Raw genomic sequence first — 14,823 nt, forward strand, 5'->3', positions numbered from 1 at the left:
TGCTGCTTGGCCTGCTGTGTTCATCCAGCCCTGCACCTTGTTGTCTCTTTACTCCCTTAGCTTGGTGGTAATGATAGCGTGGGAGATCTGCTGAACTGTGAGGCTGCAGATTGTGTTTGAGTATGATACTGGTGCTGCTGAGGCCCACAGCACCTCATGGATACCCACTCTTGAGTTGCTAGATCTGTTCGAAGTCTGTCCCCATTTTTCCCTCTTTCTGCTTGCAAAGAACTGAGTCCTCTTTGTGAATTTATGTAGTTTCCAATATACACAGGTATTCCAAACTTTGTCTGACAGTTCTGAATTAGCTTGGTTTAATTCTTCACGTACTCAGGAATATTTTGCAAGTGTTGTTCCTTTGCAGAATTGCATCAAGTGTTGGGCACTGAGTGTTTTGCAAGTCCCAGCTGTTTTGGTGCATTCAGTACCTTTCTCGTTGTGAACAGCCAAAGAGATATGCTGTTTGACACGATCTGCCAGTCTTTGGGATGGAAAGCCTTTAAACCTAGAATCATACTGTCGTTAAAATTTGTACACCACATCATTCCTTTGTGATAGAAATGGCTTTGGAATAGATTTGGCTTGATGATAACATATTTTAGTGTTGAGCACCACTCATGTTGCTACTGCATAGCATTTGGAAAAGCCTGGGCAAAATGTCTTTACTAACAAACAACTATAACTGGTATTATTTGTTCTCACCTGTCCTGAGAGTATGCAGTTCCATTGTTCTCCCACAAAGATTCTTTACACGCAGAGGGAGAGCAACTTTCCAAAGTATGGTTAACTCAGCCTCTGGGTTATGATCCCCAAGCTCTTGTGGCAAGCCTGCTTTCATTAATGAAGCTGATACTTTGAAGGTGTTGTAAGGTGAAGGTTTGTCATCAGCCTGTAAGGTTTCCTGTAGCTGAATTTCTAGGAGGTTGGCTTTGAACTTGGTGCAGGTTGGGTGGAGGCTGGTGTGTCCTTGTTGGGAGCTCTCATTTCTAAGCAAGAGCAGAATACTACTGATGCTAGAGATCAGAAAGAAAAACAAAGTGCTGGAGAAGTAAGTTTTGAAGAAGGGTCACTAGACCCGAAACATTAACTCTGTTTTTCTCTCCACAAATGCTGCAGAGTTTCTCCAGCCCTTTGTTTTGTCAATTGCTTTATTTATTGTTAATTGAAATGGTTGCCTCATGGCCTGGCTCCCTGATGAAGTGCATGGTTCAGTGGCTTTCAGCTGGAAATGTTGGTATGGCTCCGTTGTCATGTGCCTTTCTCCAAGTTCAAAGCCCTTTTTAGACAACCCAGGGTGGGGTTCCTGTTGATTCCAACCATTCTGGTTTATTTCCTTCAGGGTTTGAGATGGTCACCTTTGATACACATTTGGGTTATATGGTTGTTTGTTGCCATTTGCCACCAATGGAGTTCAGATTGATTCTTTTGTTCAGTGAGCCGTGGGATTGGGCAATCTAGAGAAACTGTTTTCCTTTGGTCTTGACCCATTGTGAATTCTCCTGATAGTTGTGAATATCCAGATAAAAATTAAGTATTCAAATTTACTATCTTTAGCTCAAGAGCCAAGTATCACAAGATTTGTAGCAGCCATTATAATGGCTTGTTGTATATAGTTTTAAAAAGTATTGTGTGAAAGTTCATAATTTAGTGAGCATAACAATATTAACAAATGTATTTTGATTTCTGACAAAACAGAACTTGAGTACAAGTGAGGGACCAAACTACTTGACAACTTGTGCTAGTCCTTCCAAACTGCCCCAGCGTCATTTCTGTGCAGTTTGTGGTTTTCCATCCAACTACACCTGTGTCTCGTGCGGGGCCCGATACTGTTGTGTCAAGTGCCTGGGTACACATCAGGAAACCAGGTACGTTTTACTCTTAAATACAATGTTAAGCTCCATCTACACTGTCTCTCTCATCAAACACTCCCAGGATAAGTGCAGCACGGGGTTAGATACAGAGTAAAGCTCCCTCTCCGCTGTGCCCCATCAAACACTCCCAGTAGGGGCGTGGCTGGGCCACCAATTATTTCACAACCCGGGTGGTGCTGCAATCCGTGTTAGATACAGAGTAAAGCCACCTCTAGTCTGTTCCTATCAAATATTTCTCAAGGGCATTGGAAATAAATGCTGGCAATGCCCACATCGCAAGAACGAATGAATGGGGGGTGGGGGGGAATCCCAGGGCAGGTAGAGCACCGGTGATTCTATTTCATTCACTAACCAACCTCTAACTGTCTGTGAGAGATTGAACTTCTGCCAGCTTCATCCTCTAGAGTGATTCCCTGATGGACTAGTCGAGCAAACTGTAAAAGTTGAGCAAAAGTCAGCTCCTTGTTCCTTTCTCGTTCGGAGTTGGCTCAAAGCCAACGTACTGAAGCCAGTTAGTCAGTCAGCAACTCAGTTCTGATTGCGGTTTGAAGCAGAATGCAGTTGACAAATCATTCAGCTGCACAGATGCAATGGTGTCCTCACTTGACGCTGCCACAAGTGACCTTCTGATTGTGGAGGGATACTGGATAGATTAAAGCCACGGAGCCCTGGTTGGTCATAATCTGAGCCTAGTATCACTCGGAGTTACAAACAAAGTGCTCAGAAGGCCTCCTCTGTGGACATCGCTGTGATTCTGAACGCCACCACTTGCTTTAGAAAATTGGAGGTTTTTACAGCTTTGAAGACTCACTGTAATTATCTTCTGTGCAGGTGTCTGAAGTGGACAGTATGAAGTCAGGATTCCAGCCTGTGTCCAGGAGACAGCAATTCCGACCCTCCTGAATTATTGAAACTGCCCGTTCCTTTAATCTCATCCTTCCTTCAGGTCTGATTTAAACCTGACAGCAATCTTGGGGGGGGGGGGGGGTGCCCAGAAAATGCCAAGTGATGTTATTTGCAATTGTACAGGGGGCCTGTGAACTGTAGATGGGCAATTCCTTTTTTTTTTCCAGAAATGTTGGTTTGAATCAAAAAAACTTGTGTTATATCGCCCTGCAGGCTTCATAGTACAGCTTTTAGTCCTGATTGGAAAAGCAGACTGGGACTTTGGTTTCGCTGGAGTATCTCCTACGGTCACAGGATCTAGACCTGTGACCTTGGGCAGTATCTGAGATGAGATCCCTGTGATGTTTTGGCCTAGACATAACGAAGCTGACTGTCCTTGAAGTAGCTGATTACTTGATGGATGCCCCATGGACAGACTGTAATGGTGATAAAAGATGATACAACCTCAACTGATGGGTTTGGAGACTTCGGTACCCTTTCAAATAGTGTTGCAACTTTGTCACTGTCTCCAGTTGTGAACATCTGTATACTTGTTTATCTTCCATTGTGACAGTGGGTCCCATTTCTGTTATTAACATTCCTCACTTTTGCATCTTTTGTACTTATTTAATTTTGAAGAAGTTTGTTTCCTTCCTTGGTATGGACTTGATTGACTCTGTGATGTCTTGGTCTGCTTTACTCTCTGCTCCTCCATATTTTATCCAGGTTAGGTTATAAGTGGGAAGCTTAATCTGCTTGATTGCCAGTGTGGAGTTTATTGGAATAAAGTTTACCAGACTTTCCACGTACAGTTAAGTGTGTTTCTTTTATTCATTTGCAGGGTGTGGGTGTCACTGGCTGGGCCAGCATTTATTGCCAGTTCTCTTGAAAAGTGGTAATGAGTTGCTGCCTTGAATTGCTGCGGTCTGTGTGGTTTAGAAGTGCTGTCAGGAAGGTAATTCCAAGGTTTTGATCCAGCACGATTATATTTCTGAATCAGGGTGGGGAGTGACTTGGAGGGGAACTTGCATGGGTGGCATTTCCGTGGATCTGCTGCCTGTGTCCTTTTTAGTTGGTAGAGGTCATGGGTTTGGAACTGAAGGATCTTTGAGTTGCTGCAGTGCATCTTTTAGTTAGTACACATGGTTGTCACTGCATCAATGGGGAAAGGAGTAAATGTTGAAGTTGGTGGGGTGCTAGATAAAGAGACTGCTTTGTCCTGGATGGTGTCAACCTTCTTGATTGTCTTTGGTGCTGTGTCCATCAGGTAAATGGGGAGTATTCTGTCACACTTCTGACTTGTGCCTTGTCGATGGAGAGGGTTTTTGGGGAGATGAATGATGAGTTACTCATTGCACGAATCCCAGCCTCTGGTGTGCTCTTGTCATTACCGTATTCATATGGCTTGTCCAGCTTAATTTCTGGTTAGTGTAGTTAATAGGTAATGGAGATGTTAATAGTGGGGTAGTGCTGTTAAATATCAAAGAATGATGGTTAGATTTTTCTCTTACTGGAGATGGGTTTTTGCCTGGCATTTGTGTGATTTCCTGTCATCTGAAGTTTCAAATGGTGTTGAAGATTGTGCAGTCAGCAAATATCCCCACTTCTGATCTTATGATAGAAGGAAGGTCATTGAAGCAGCTGAAGATGGTTGGGCCTACGGCCTAGGACACTACCCTGAGGAATTCCTGCAGAGATATCCTGGAGCTGATATGATTTACCTTCAATGACCGCAACCAGTGGAGTTTTTTCACATCACTCCCATCAACTCCAGTTTTTTTTTTGTTTGTTTGTTTTTGTGCTAAGGCTTTTTGCCATACATGGTGAAATGCTACCTTGATATCAAACACGTGTAATGAGTTTAGGAACTGAGCTGCGCTGAACCCAAACCAGGTGTCAGTGAGCAGGTTATTGGTGGACAAGTGCCACTGGATTGCATTATCAAGGACACTTCTATCTCTGATACAGCAGTAATTGGGTTGGGTTTGTGTACAGGAAATAGCTGGACAATTTTCCACATTGTCTGGTAGATGCCAGTATTGTGTATGTGCTGGAACAGCTTGGCTGGGGACACTGTAAGATCTAGAGCACGAGTCTTCGGAACTATTGCTGGAATGTTGTCAAGGTCCATCAGGGATTGATTGTATTCAGTGTAAACTTGCTAATGTGTGTAACAGATTCTTTGGATTTGAGTGCCCTTCACAACTTCAATGTGCCAAAACAATTCTTGACCGCTTTTTTCAACTTCTGGATGTGAGTCGCCATTATAGAAAATATGCACTCAATTTGTGTGGAGTAAAGTCTCAGATGTAGTGATGAAGTTATTAAATCACCCTGTTATCAAGACAGTAGTTGAGGGATCGATTGCATTTAGATGGAGTTGGAAGGTTAGGGCTATAGTATCTCACCAGAAAACAAACTGACTTCTTTTATGTAAAATGGGGAAGACTAATGTATGGGGGCTGAGGATTGGGGAAATGGGAGCCCCTCTGGGTAGTGTTGGATAAAAACAGCAATTCCTGCTGAACTGGGAGCAGTAGGGAAGACAAAGTTACTCCTAGGGAGTCAGAGCTTGCTGCAGTGAGAGTATTGGGCTAAATTGTGTACGCAAGTTTGGAGTTGGGCTCAAAACCTAACATTCCGATTTAGGCAGACAACGTTGCCTGATTCCCAGCCAAACTGGTTACCTACTATTAGAATAAATGCCTGCTCAGTCTTTAGAACAATCAAGGTGGTCAACTCTGTTGAAGAACAGTTCATCATCTGTTTATTAATAGAATAAATCTATTGAAAAGTGCACAATTATTTGCATCATAACAATATACATTCACTTTACATGCTTAATATACAATGCCTTGACTGAATACTTTAATAGAAGGGGCAATATCTGATGTGGGTGTCAGTGGGATTTCACTGGCAGAACTCCTTCATTCCAATGTAAAGAAGTTGAACATAGAGATGCTGTCTTAGAATGACAGCATGGATACAGCACAGTAGAAGGCTATCAAGTCTGCTGACTTTTGCAAGAGCTATGTAGCTAGTCCCTTTGCCCATGGTCCTGCAAAATTATTGCCTTCAGCTGCTTACTCACTTTCCTTTTGAAACTCATGGTTGAATCTGCCTCTACTGCCTCCTAGAGCTATGCATTCCAGATCCTGACCACTTGCTGATTTTAATTCCTTTGTCAATCACCTTAATCTTCGTTTTGGTTCTTGATTCTTCCACCAAGGGAAACAATTTCTCTGTTTATTCTGTCCTGCCTTTTTGAGAATTTGGGATTCTCCTTAATTTATTCATGTAACCTAAGGTTCTTATTACTTGAACTATTATAAATATTTCCTACATCATTTTGAAACTTCCACATTCTTCCTACAATATAGTGTCCAGAATTAGGCTAGAGTAGTTTGGAGGTTCATCATAGATTTGCTTTCCTATTCAATACTTCTATTTATGAACTGAACATTTAGTGTGCCTTTTTAATCCCTTCCTCATTCTGTCCTACTACCTTGACTTTGTACACACATTTCTCCCCTCCTTCCCTTTTAAAATGGCTCACTTAAAAAATTTACTATGTCCTTTTTCCAGTCCCATCACCATCCTCCAGGTTCAAGTATTTCCAGGCTTCTCCAATAGCACGTCCTAAGCCTGTGCCCTCTAATACTTTGATGGACAAGAACAGCAGCCTCATGGTAACATCATGTATTCCAGACTTCCCTTTAGTTTGCGTGCACACCAATCCTGACTTGTACGCATATTGCCTGTTCCCTTTTATTGTCACTGAGTCAAAACACTGGGACTGCCTGAAATGTCAGTGGCCCGTACTGAAATTTATTTCAGTTATGGTCATACCTGATAATGCTTCTGGCAATAGCTTTGTCTTATTATTACAAGCCTGTATTTTACACACTATTACCTTGGTTTAAGTAACAATAGCAGCTTGGTTGTAGTTGAAGAAAATCTCACTACTGGGGACTGCTTGCAAATTTTCAATTCTCCCATGGGGACTGGCCTGGTTGTTAAGGGTGGAAGATAAATGGGTTTCTCTCTCTATTTTAAAAGTATTTCTAAAGTGCTGTTTCTTAATTTTAAAACATCAACTGAATTAATGTATGAATATATTACTGGTGCCAGTTAGATTTAAGATATGGTGCTTTCAAATGCTTGTCGTACATACTGGGACTTAAGTATTTGCTTATCTAGTAGTTAAAAGAAAGAACCTTACATTTATACATTGCATTTCACATCCTCAATGTGCCAAACTGGCTCACTACATAGGAAGAACACCTGAAATGCATGGAAATATGACAGCTAATTTGAGCACACTCCTACAAACAACAATGAGATACTGGTGAGTGAGGGCTAAATGATGGGCAGGATATTGAGAAAACAACCATTCCTCTTAGAAATAATAGCCCTGATAACACTTTAATGTTTCATCTGCAAGCTGGGATCTCTAACAGTGCAGTTCACTAATGCTGTATTGTGTTGTGAAGTAGCATGTAAACTCAACTTCTGACTCCAAAGTCAACAGTGAGATGACCCACTTGGGATGTCGATAGCCTGTGCAAATTCATACTGGAAGTCATAAGTATAGTTCTTGGTGTAGTGTCAGGTTTGGGGATTATTGGACCAGGATGCATGGATATTATTCAGTCCTCATTTGAGTAACATGTTCTGTCCTTATTTTCATCATCTTCTCCTCTATCCTTGTTTAAATCTATTGTATTATGTTGCTACTGTGAACATAATACATCAAGAACCCCAAAACACATCAGATACTACCGCTTACAAAAAAAGACAAAAAAAAAACACTTACTTAAATAAATAATTTTACGATATATATCTTGGAGCAATGTATCTTTCACAGGGAAGTTCAAGGAACAGTCAGTTTCAATTCAGTGGTACAGTGGGGTGTCAGCAGGGATCCACAGATATGCCGGTTCTAGTGCATTCGTCCACAAGTTAACTTTGCACAATTCCAGTGAGTGAAGGCAGCATAAGTATCAAGAATGCTTTCGATACACGATGAAATGGTGCAATATATGGGAGGGGTAGTCTTTCTTGACAATGGTGTTTGATTGCAGGTGGGAGGCATTGAGGTTCTCAACAACCTCACTCTTAAAGGGCCTGCGATTCGCAGTTCTGTACTCCCAGTTGTTTTGGAAATGTATATTTATCAATGTATTCTTATAAGGGGTCACCCATTTAAGGCAGATGAGTTTCTTGAGGTTAGTGAATATGGAATTCTTTACCATAGAGAGGGCTGTCAAGACTAGGTCATTGAGAATATTCAAGGCTGAAATAGACAGACTTTTTAATCAGTAAGGGAATCGAAGGTTGTGGAAACAAGACAAGAAAATGGAATTGAGGATTAGCAGATCAACCATGATCTCATTGAATGGCCTACTTCTGCTCCGATGTGTTATGGTGTGGTGGGGGAGATGCCAGTTAAGGGGTTGGGGGGGTTCTTTTCTCAAGCCCAGCTCTCTTTTTAAATAGTGTCCACGGGTTCTTTTAATAGAGAGAAGAGATGATAGAACCTCAGTTTTGTGAATCATCTGAAAAATGACACTCGCAGTAGTGTAATGCTCCCTCAGGAATGCAGTCTAACTTGTGAATTCAAGTCTCTGGATTGGGACTTGATTCCATAACTTTCTGATCTAGAGCTAAGAGTGCTGTGGCAGCTTCTGGCAGCAATTTTAACCCAAATACACCAGGAAAGAGGAAATGCTAGGAATAGATTTTCAGCCTTGATCAGTCAATAAGATGAACAAGCTCAGTTGAAACTGTCAAAAAAAAAAAATCTGCTGTGTAGCTATACAGTCAGTTCAAGTGCTGGGGAATGCAAAACTATCCCAATTCAAGTTCAGTGTCAAGGCCGAGCAGATTATTGGCTTGTTAAATGTTGTTATTAACCTTGACCACCATTATTTAACTTTTTTTTCCACTGCGAAGCATCTTAGGATTTTGTTCTAGACTTTATGAATGCAAATCTCAATTGTGGACATCATTCGCAGTGTTCTGAAAACCAGCTTCGGCTACAATAAACTCAAAAACCTAGTTTAATTGACTTGGGCTGATTCACTGGATTAATGGCACAAAGGGGGTGGAGTCTTGCCTAAACTCATGGCTCAAAGTATCCTCATAGGCCACGTGGACATGGAGAGTCTTAGGAGAGGACAACAGCGGGGAATGGAGAGGTGAAAATGAGAGCATGGCGAGGGGAGTGGGTTGATGCGGGTGGAGGAGAGGGGAGGAACATGTCAGCAGAAATGACCAATTGCGACGCATTGAAAGATTTATGGACGATGGTGAGATTTGCAAGACTGAAGCAAATCCTGTGAGCAGGCCTTGGAAGGGTGAGCACCATTAGATGATACTCATACTGGCAAAGTTTTACAGTGGGCACAGAGGGGCATGCTAGGAACTAGACTGGGTGGCTGGTCATTTTTGGATTCTGCTGTCTGCCTCACCGCTCAACCTGAAGTGCAGGGAGGTGGGGTGGTCACAGGTCCGCACAACGCTCCTGCCTGCTGTAATGGTCAAACTGATTCTTCCAATGCATCATGTAGGAGCTCCATCGATGAAATTCCATCTTCCACTGACGTTCAGCCTCATCAATGGTTCCTGGAAGGGAAGAGAAGTGAGTCAGAATTTATCTGCTTAATGTCAGAGCACCCAACATCTACATAACATACCCCATAACTATGGTATTGTGACTGATAACAGACCCACCCACTAAGCTGTGTGTCAGTCAGGTCATGTGTTTGAGCCACAGCTGCAGCACATAACCAGAATGGGGTGTGGAGGGCAGGGGTTATATTAAAATTAATGGATATTTGATGAATTACAGACCAGAATCTTACTGGGGCATCTGGGTGATTTCCATTAAGTGTAAGTTGCAGTCTGGAATCTAATTAAGACATTATGCTGGTTTGTGTACATATAGAAATGCAGCAGCCAATCTGCACAGCAAGATCCCACATACAATGTGATAATGACCAAATAGTCTTATTTAAATTTGGCCAGGATGCTGAGGTGAGCCTCCCTGACCTATGAATAGCTGTCATGTGATTATATCCACCAGGAAGGGCCACTTCCTCACCAGAGCAGGAATGAGTGCGCTGTGGTGGTATTCTCGGGCAGTTGTCTTGTTTGACCTGCTTATCGGGCAATGAACACAGAAAATCTGCTGAATAAATTAACCAATGTTCAATTGGCTTCCCTTTTTAACCAGCTCTTCTCAAAGTAGGAAAGGATGAAGACTCCAACGGGGAAGGGTCCTTAAAAATGTAGATCAGTGTCAGATGATGCTTTGGAGCTTCTGACAGAATGTTTAGGCTTCTTCTAACCCCTACTCTCCACCACAGCAGCACGTGAACAGATTGGAGTATTGAAATTGCCCTATCCTTACACCTCATTAACCCTACCTTCCCCTGCATCTGCTCATAGATGTGGCTCTGTATTTGCTGCCAGGCTGTGTTAAATTTCAGAATTACTTCACATTCTGTGTCAATTCTGTCTAGGTCTGAGGCATGACAATTTCCTAGATGCCACCTCTTCCCTCAGGTGGTTAAAGAAGCTTGCTTTCCTTTATTGCCCAAGGCACAGAACATAGGATGTGAGGTTATGCCAGAGCTATGGGGCTTTAGGCCATAACTAGAGTACTGTATTCAGTTCTGGTTGCTGCAACACAAAGTACAGTATAGATACTGGAATGTTTTAGCGATAAGCAAAGATTAGTTTGTTTTCCTTAGAACAGAGGAAGAGTGAGTAGAGAGTTAATTGAGGTATGTGAAATTAGGATGGGCCTAGATAAAGAATGAACAGGCAGGACCACATGTCCCAATTTGACTGGAATGCCCCAGGTTTTTCATTAAATGACTTGGTATCCCTACAATTTCCTAAACATTGTGTGATTGTCCCAGATTCCAACTTGTACCTTTTTCTAGTTAAATATAAAATGAGCCCGGTTTGGCAAAAGGTGAAAAGTCCTTCCGTTGTATACAGTGTATCTCTCCCACGTTCCTCCTTTACGTCTCAGAGGCCTTATTACTTCCTTTTCGGTGCTGAAGGCTCCATTGCCGATGACATCTTTTAAATAATCTATGGAGGATGGTTGTCAATTCTGGTTGCACAAATTCCAGCGGATCACCTTCTACTTTCAACTGCTACTGGCTGACCAAAATGTCAATCATCACAGTCCTGCATTCGCAAAACATTTTAATGCCTTCAGGTTTTGCTTTTCCGAAATCTGTTCACGCTAGATAGAATTCACTTAGCAAAGAAGTGAATAAACAGGGGCCATATAATCATTGTAATTATATGAGGATTAGAAGTGAGATGAGAAATAGTTTTCACTCTGGTGGTAAGGGTCTGGAACTCTGTTTGAAATTATATTTGAAGCACAATCCTTCTAATTAAAAATACCTGGATATGTACTTGAGGTGCTGTCTTAGAGCTAACGACAAAGTTGGAAATTGGGTTGAAGCCCAAATGGCCTCTGTGCTGTAAATGAGTGATTCCATAAACCACCCCTTGAGCAGTTTGGTGTATGGGGAAGGGAGAGAATATTCATAACTGCAAGACCTTCCAAATCACTTTTCCGAAGCGTTTCATTGGCTGGAGTCTTGTTATGATTGTGATGTTGGAACAACTTGTATACAGCAAGCTCCCACAGTCATGGTGATAGCTAGATAATCTGTTTTTATGGTGTTGCTTGAAAGACAAACATTGGCTCCATCATACCTCTTCCTTGAAATAGATCGTGGAAAAATTTATGCCAGCCTGAGAGGGTTGACGTATCACCCAAAAGATGGTGCCTTTGGCAATGTCACAGAGTCCTGGTAGAGCACTTGAATGTCAATCTAAATAATATGCTCAAAGCTATAGAATGGTCCCTACCCCTGAACAGAGAGAGACCCAGGTTCAAGTCCTACCTGCTCCAGAAGTCTGTTATAACATCCCTGAACAGGTTGATTAGGAAAATAGATTAAAGCATAAGCTTCTCCCTCAGGTAGAAGTGTTAACTTTGAGGAGCATTATTCCTCGAGCATTGAGCCCTGTGGCAGGCTATTGGACCGTGGTCAGGGGGTGCACAGGACGTCAGAGGTGATTCAATCCCTTGGAGCATTTGTGCATGCATGAAAGAAGATTTTGCCCTGTCTAGGTTCTGTGTCAGTTCAAGCTCACTTTAAACCCCTAACAGGTTTCTGGGTCTCTGTCTGATGGGTGTGTAGATTTGCAACACATTGGAAAATCTGCTGTACCCCTTCCCCAAGTAATATTTAAAATCCCCCATGAAACATTATTAAAGACGGAAAGAGTGAACCCAGGATGTCAGTGTACAGGATTACCCGGAGGGTTTTCAGGCTTTGTTTTATTGACAATGTTCACACATGCAGGAAGTAGTTCACATTGTTGAATGTTCTTTATCAGAAAATTAAATCAAATGTAACACAGAAAATAACTTGTACAATTGCATAACTCAAAATAAAGCAAGATGACATAAAATTTTACCATAGGAGAATGAAAAATACAAATCATAGCATAAATAAAATGATTTTCTAACAAAGCGAGTGGTCTTTTATAAAAAATCAAAATGCAGTAAAGGTATTTTGATCTTTTGAGGGGGCATGGAAAATGCTGAAAATTTAATTAAAATATAAATGAAAGAGGAGAATGCCAGACATGTGAGAAACTGAGTGAAAGGAGGAGCAAGAGAATGAGAGAAAATGGATGCATGAGAAAAACAACGAAGAAGCAGTGTGAGAAGTGAAAAACCAGGAGGAACGGCTTGTGGATTCAATGGATTGGAAAGAGAGTGCGTGAGCAAACAAGTAGAATAGTCCAGCACAACAGGAGCCATCCAACCCAGTGAGCTATTCTGGATCTTTTTAAGTTGGTTGTGTTCCCTTCATTTATTTTTACTTATTGCCACTGTCCTAACAGCCTCCTTGCTCTCTGTAACTTTCAGAAAATGCCGCTCCTTGGTAGACATTGATACAAAGTACATGGGGAACTGTAACAAGGAAAATCAAATCTAATGCTATTGTTGCCAAGTACTGATCTAACACCCTACACCTCCTTTCTAAACGTCTAGCCTTCAGAATGAGTCCTGATTTTTGACTTTTTTCTCTCACTGCATTTTTACCGATATGGACTTATAGAATCTAAGCAGCATTGATCTTCTGTGAAGCTTCTTCCGGATAAACTCTTACCAGAATTCTGCAGCACAACTGTGATTTAAATCTCTCTTTTGGTTAGTATGTAATTCTAGGTAAGAAACTTAATAAAACACGGTAATTGAATCCTTACCTACTAAACAACATTGTGAAGTTCTGTACTTACAGAGAATGCCAATATTAAGAGAATATGATTTAAACAGTTCCTAACACTGAACTGAAGTACATCAGGATGTAAATGTATGGTCAAGGACAATATCAACTGGTTCTATTCTCTTAGACTTGCATTGCTGCCTCTTCTGCCATGGATATGGCTGTGTTATCTGATTAAGAAGGCCAGTCTCTGTAAAACATCAAAGCTGATGTCATTCCTTCTACCCAAAAGCGTTGGCTAGGTTAAATCCACCCCCCCCCACAACTGCCCTCCCAATGCTACCAGAATGCATGCGCATGGCACATAGCTACTTCAGCTTAGATGATAGGCCAGCTCCTGGCATGGTATTGAGGGAATAGTCTTCCCAGGGCTGTGCTGTTAGCTAGGACATCCTACTGCTGGGTTGAGACAGATGTGGCCTCAAAGCTTTGCATTTCCTTCATTGGGATAAGTTTTGGTCCTTTGCCAGTGTTTTGAGATGTCCAATTGAAATTTTCCCTGTAGTGATAAGAAATTCTGATGTGCCATTGTGACACTCTAATTGATCCAGCCATTTCAATTCCACTTCCATATCTCTGTGGACTGTTTCACTTTCAGCATGGCAAATTTCCGTTGTTGATACAATGACCTGAACTCGGGTGGGAAGTTTTGAGTGGTGTTGACCTATTTTGGGGGGAGCGGGGTTTTGTTAACACATCTTGGAACTTGTTGGATGTGAGTTACCCCAAAAGAATCCTTTCCATCATTATCTGAGTATGAAATGATTACAGTCACCACTGCAGTAAATGTAGCTGGTTCCAGATCTGACGAATTCCTTCAGGGATTATCACTTAAAAAGAGTCCTGAGATCCACAAACCCAGAAGGTTTGAGATGGGGTTCAGTCAGTGCAGAACAATAAGAAAGACTTGAATTTTTGTACTGCCTTTTAAATCCTCGGGATTTCCCAAAATGGATATCAGCTAAATAATCGCTTTATTGATTGATTACCTTCACTGCAGTCTCTGTTGTAGGAGCTGTGGTAGCTTGTTTACAGTCAGATCTCTCTCTCTCTCTCTTTCTCGAGCAGCTCTCAGACACTAAGTAATTTATTTTTAGTGATATTGGTTGAGGGATAAATATTGGTGAGGAAATTGGAAAAAACGTCCTTTTTCTTCAAAACAGTAGTTGTGAGATCTTGTGCATTCACACAGGAGGACAAACTGGGCCTGGGTTTAATACGTCAAGTGAAAGGTGGAATCTGTGACAATGTGGCACTCCCTCAGGTACTGCACTTGGGGAGCTGACGTCAGTTTTGAGGTCCAGGGCAGGATTTTCTGAGGAATGGCAATCTCACACAGGTTGCCACTCCAGCCTTTTTTTTATTATGAAAGGAGGGAGCTCTGCATTTCTGAGAGGGCTCCTTCAGAATTGTACAGCTGTAGTTCAATTCAGACAGTTCTTTACTAGTGCATAACCGTTGGGGAGGAAAACCCCTGTCAGCTAGCCTATTCTGAAATCTAAAGGTCCTGACAGCCACTTAGCATCTGCCACCAAAAGGTAACCATATAAACTAAGTGTGATGGTGGAGTGCTGGGGTAGGATGGTAGATGGGCAGGAATATGGTGCCAGGTGTGTAGCATGTTAAATGAGAAGGGGTTAGGGTGCCAGGTGGCAAAGATACCAGGGTGCACGGAGGCCGGGTCAGTGATTTAGTGTTTAAAGTAGGTTGGGTTGTGTAGGAGACAACAA

At 41.9% G+C, this 14,823-nt stretch overlaps 1 protein-coding gene and 1 long non-coding RNA gene across 3 annotated transcripts in view; one reads left to right on the plus strand and one right to left on the minus strand.

Annotated features, from left to right (window-relative positions):
* znhit1 (zinc finger, HIT-type containing 1) overlaps positions 1–3,565 on the plus strand; it is a 4,116-nt gene extending 551 nt beyond the window's left edge. Inside the window, 2 exon segments of the mRNA XM_048620253.1 lie at positions 1,653–1,865; positions 2,703–3,565. Of these exon segments, the coding sequence (XP_048476210.1) occupies positions 1,653–1,865; positions 2,703–2,724 (235 nt within the window). The 3' untranslated portion in view covers positions 2,725–3,565.
* Positions 3,566–5,500: 1,935 nt separating this feature from the next.
* The window catches only part of LOC109921778, a 49,344-nt gene continuing 40,021 nt past the window's right edge, over positions 5,501–14,823 (minus strand). For both annotated transcript variants that reach the window (XR_007266121.1, XR_007266122.1), the window contains one exon: positions 5,501–9,383. This is a non-coding gene — a long non-coding RNA (uncharacterized LOC109921778). The remainder of the gene's footprint in view (positions 9,384–14,823) is intronic.

The sequence above is a fragment of the Rhincodon typus genome, chromosome 45 (genome assembly GCF_021869965.1).
Source record: "Rhincodon typus isolate 14 chromosome 45, sRhiTyp1.1, whole genome shotgun sequence".
NCBI classification, from domain to species: domain Eukaryota; kingdom Metazoa; phylum Chordata; class Chondrichthyes; order Orectolobiformes; family Rhincodontidae; genus Rhincodon; species Rhincodon typus.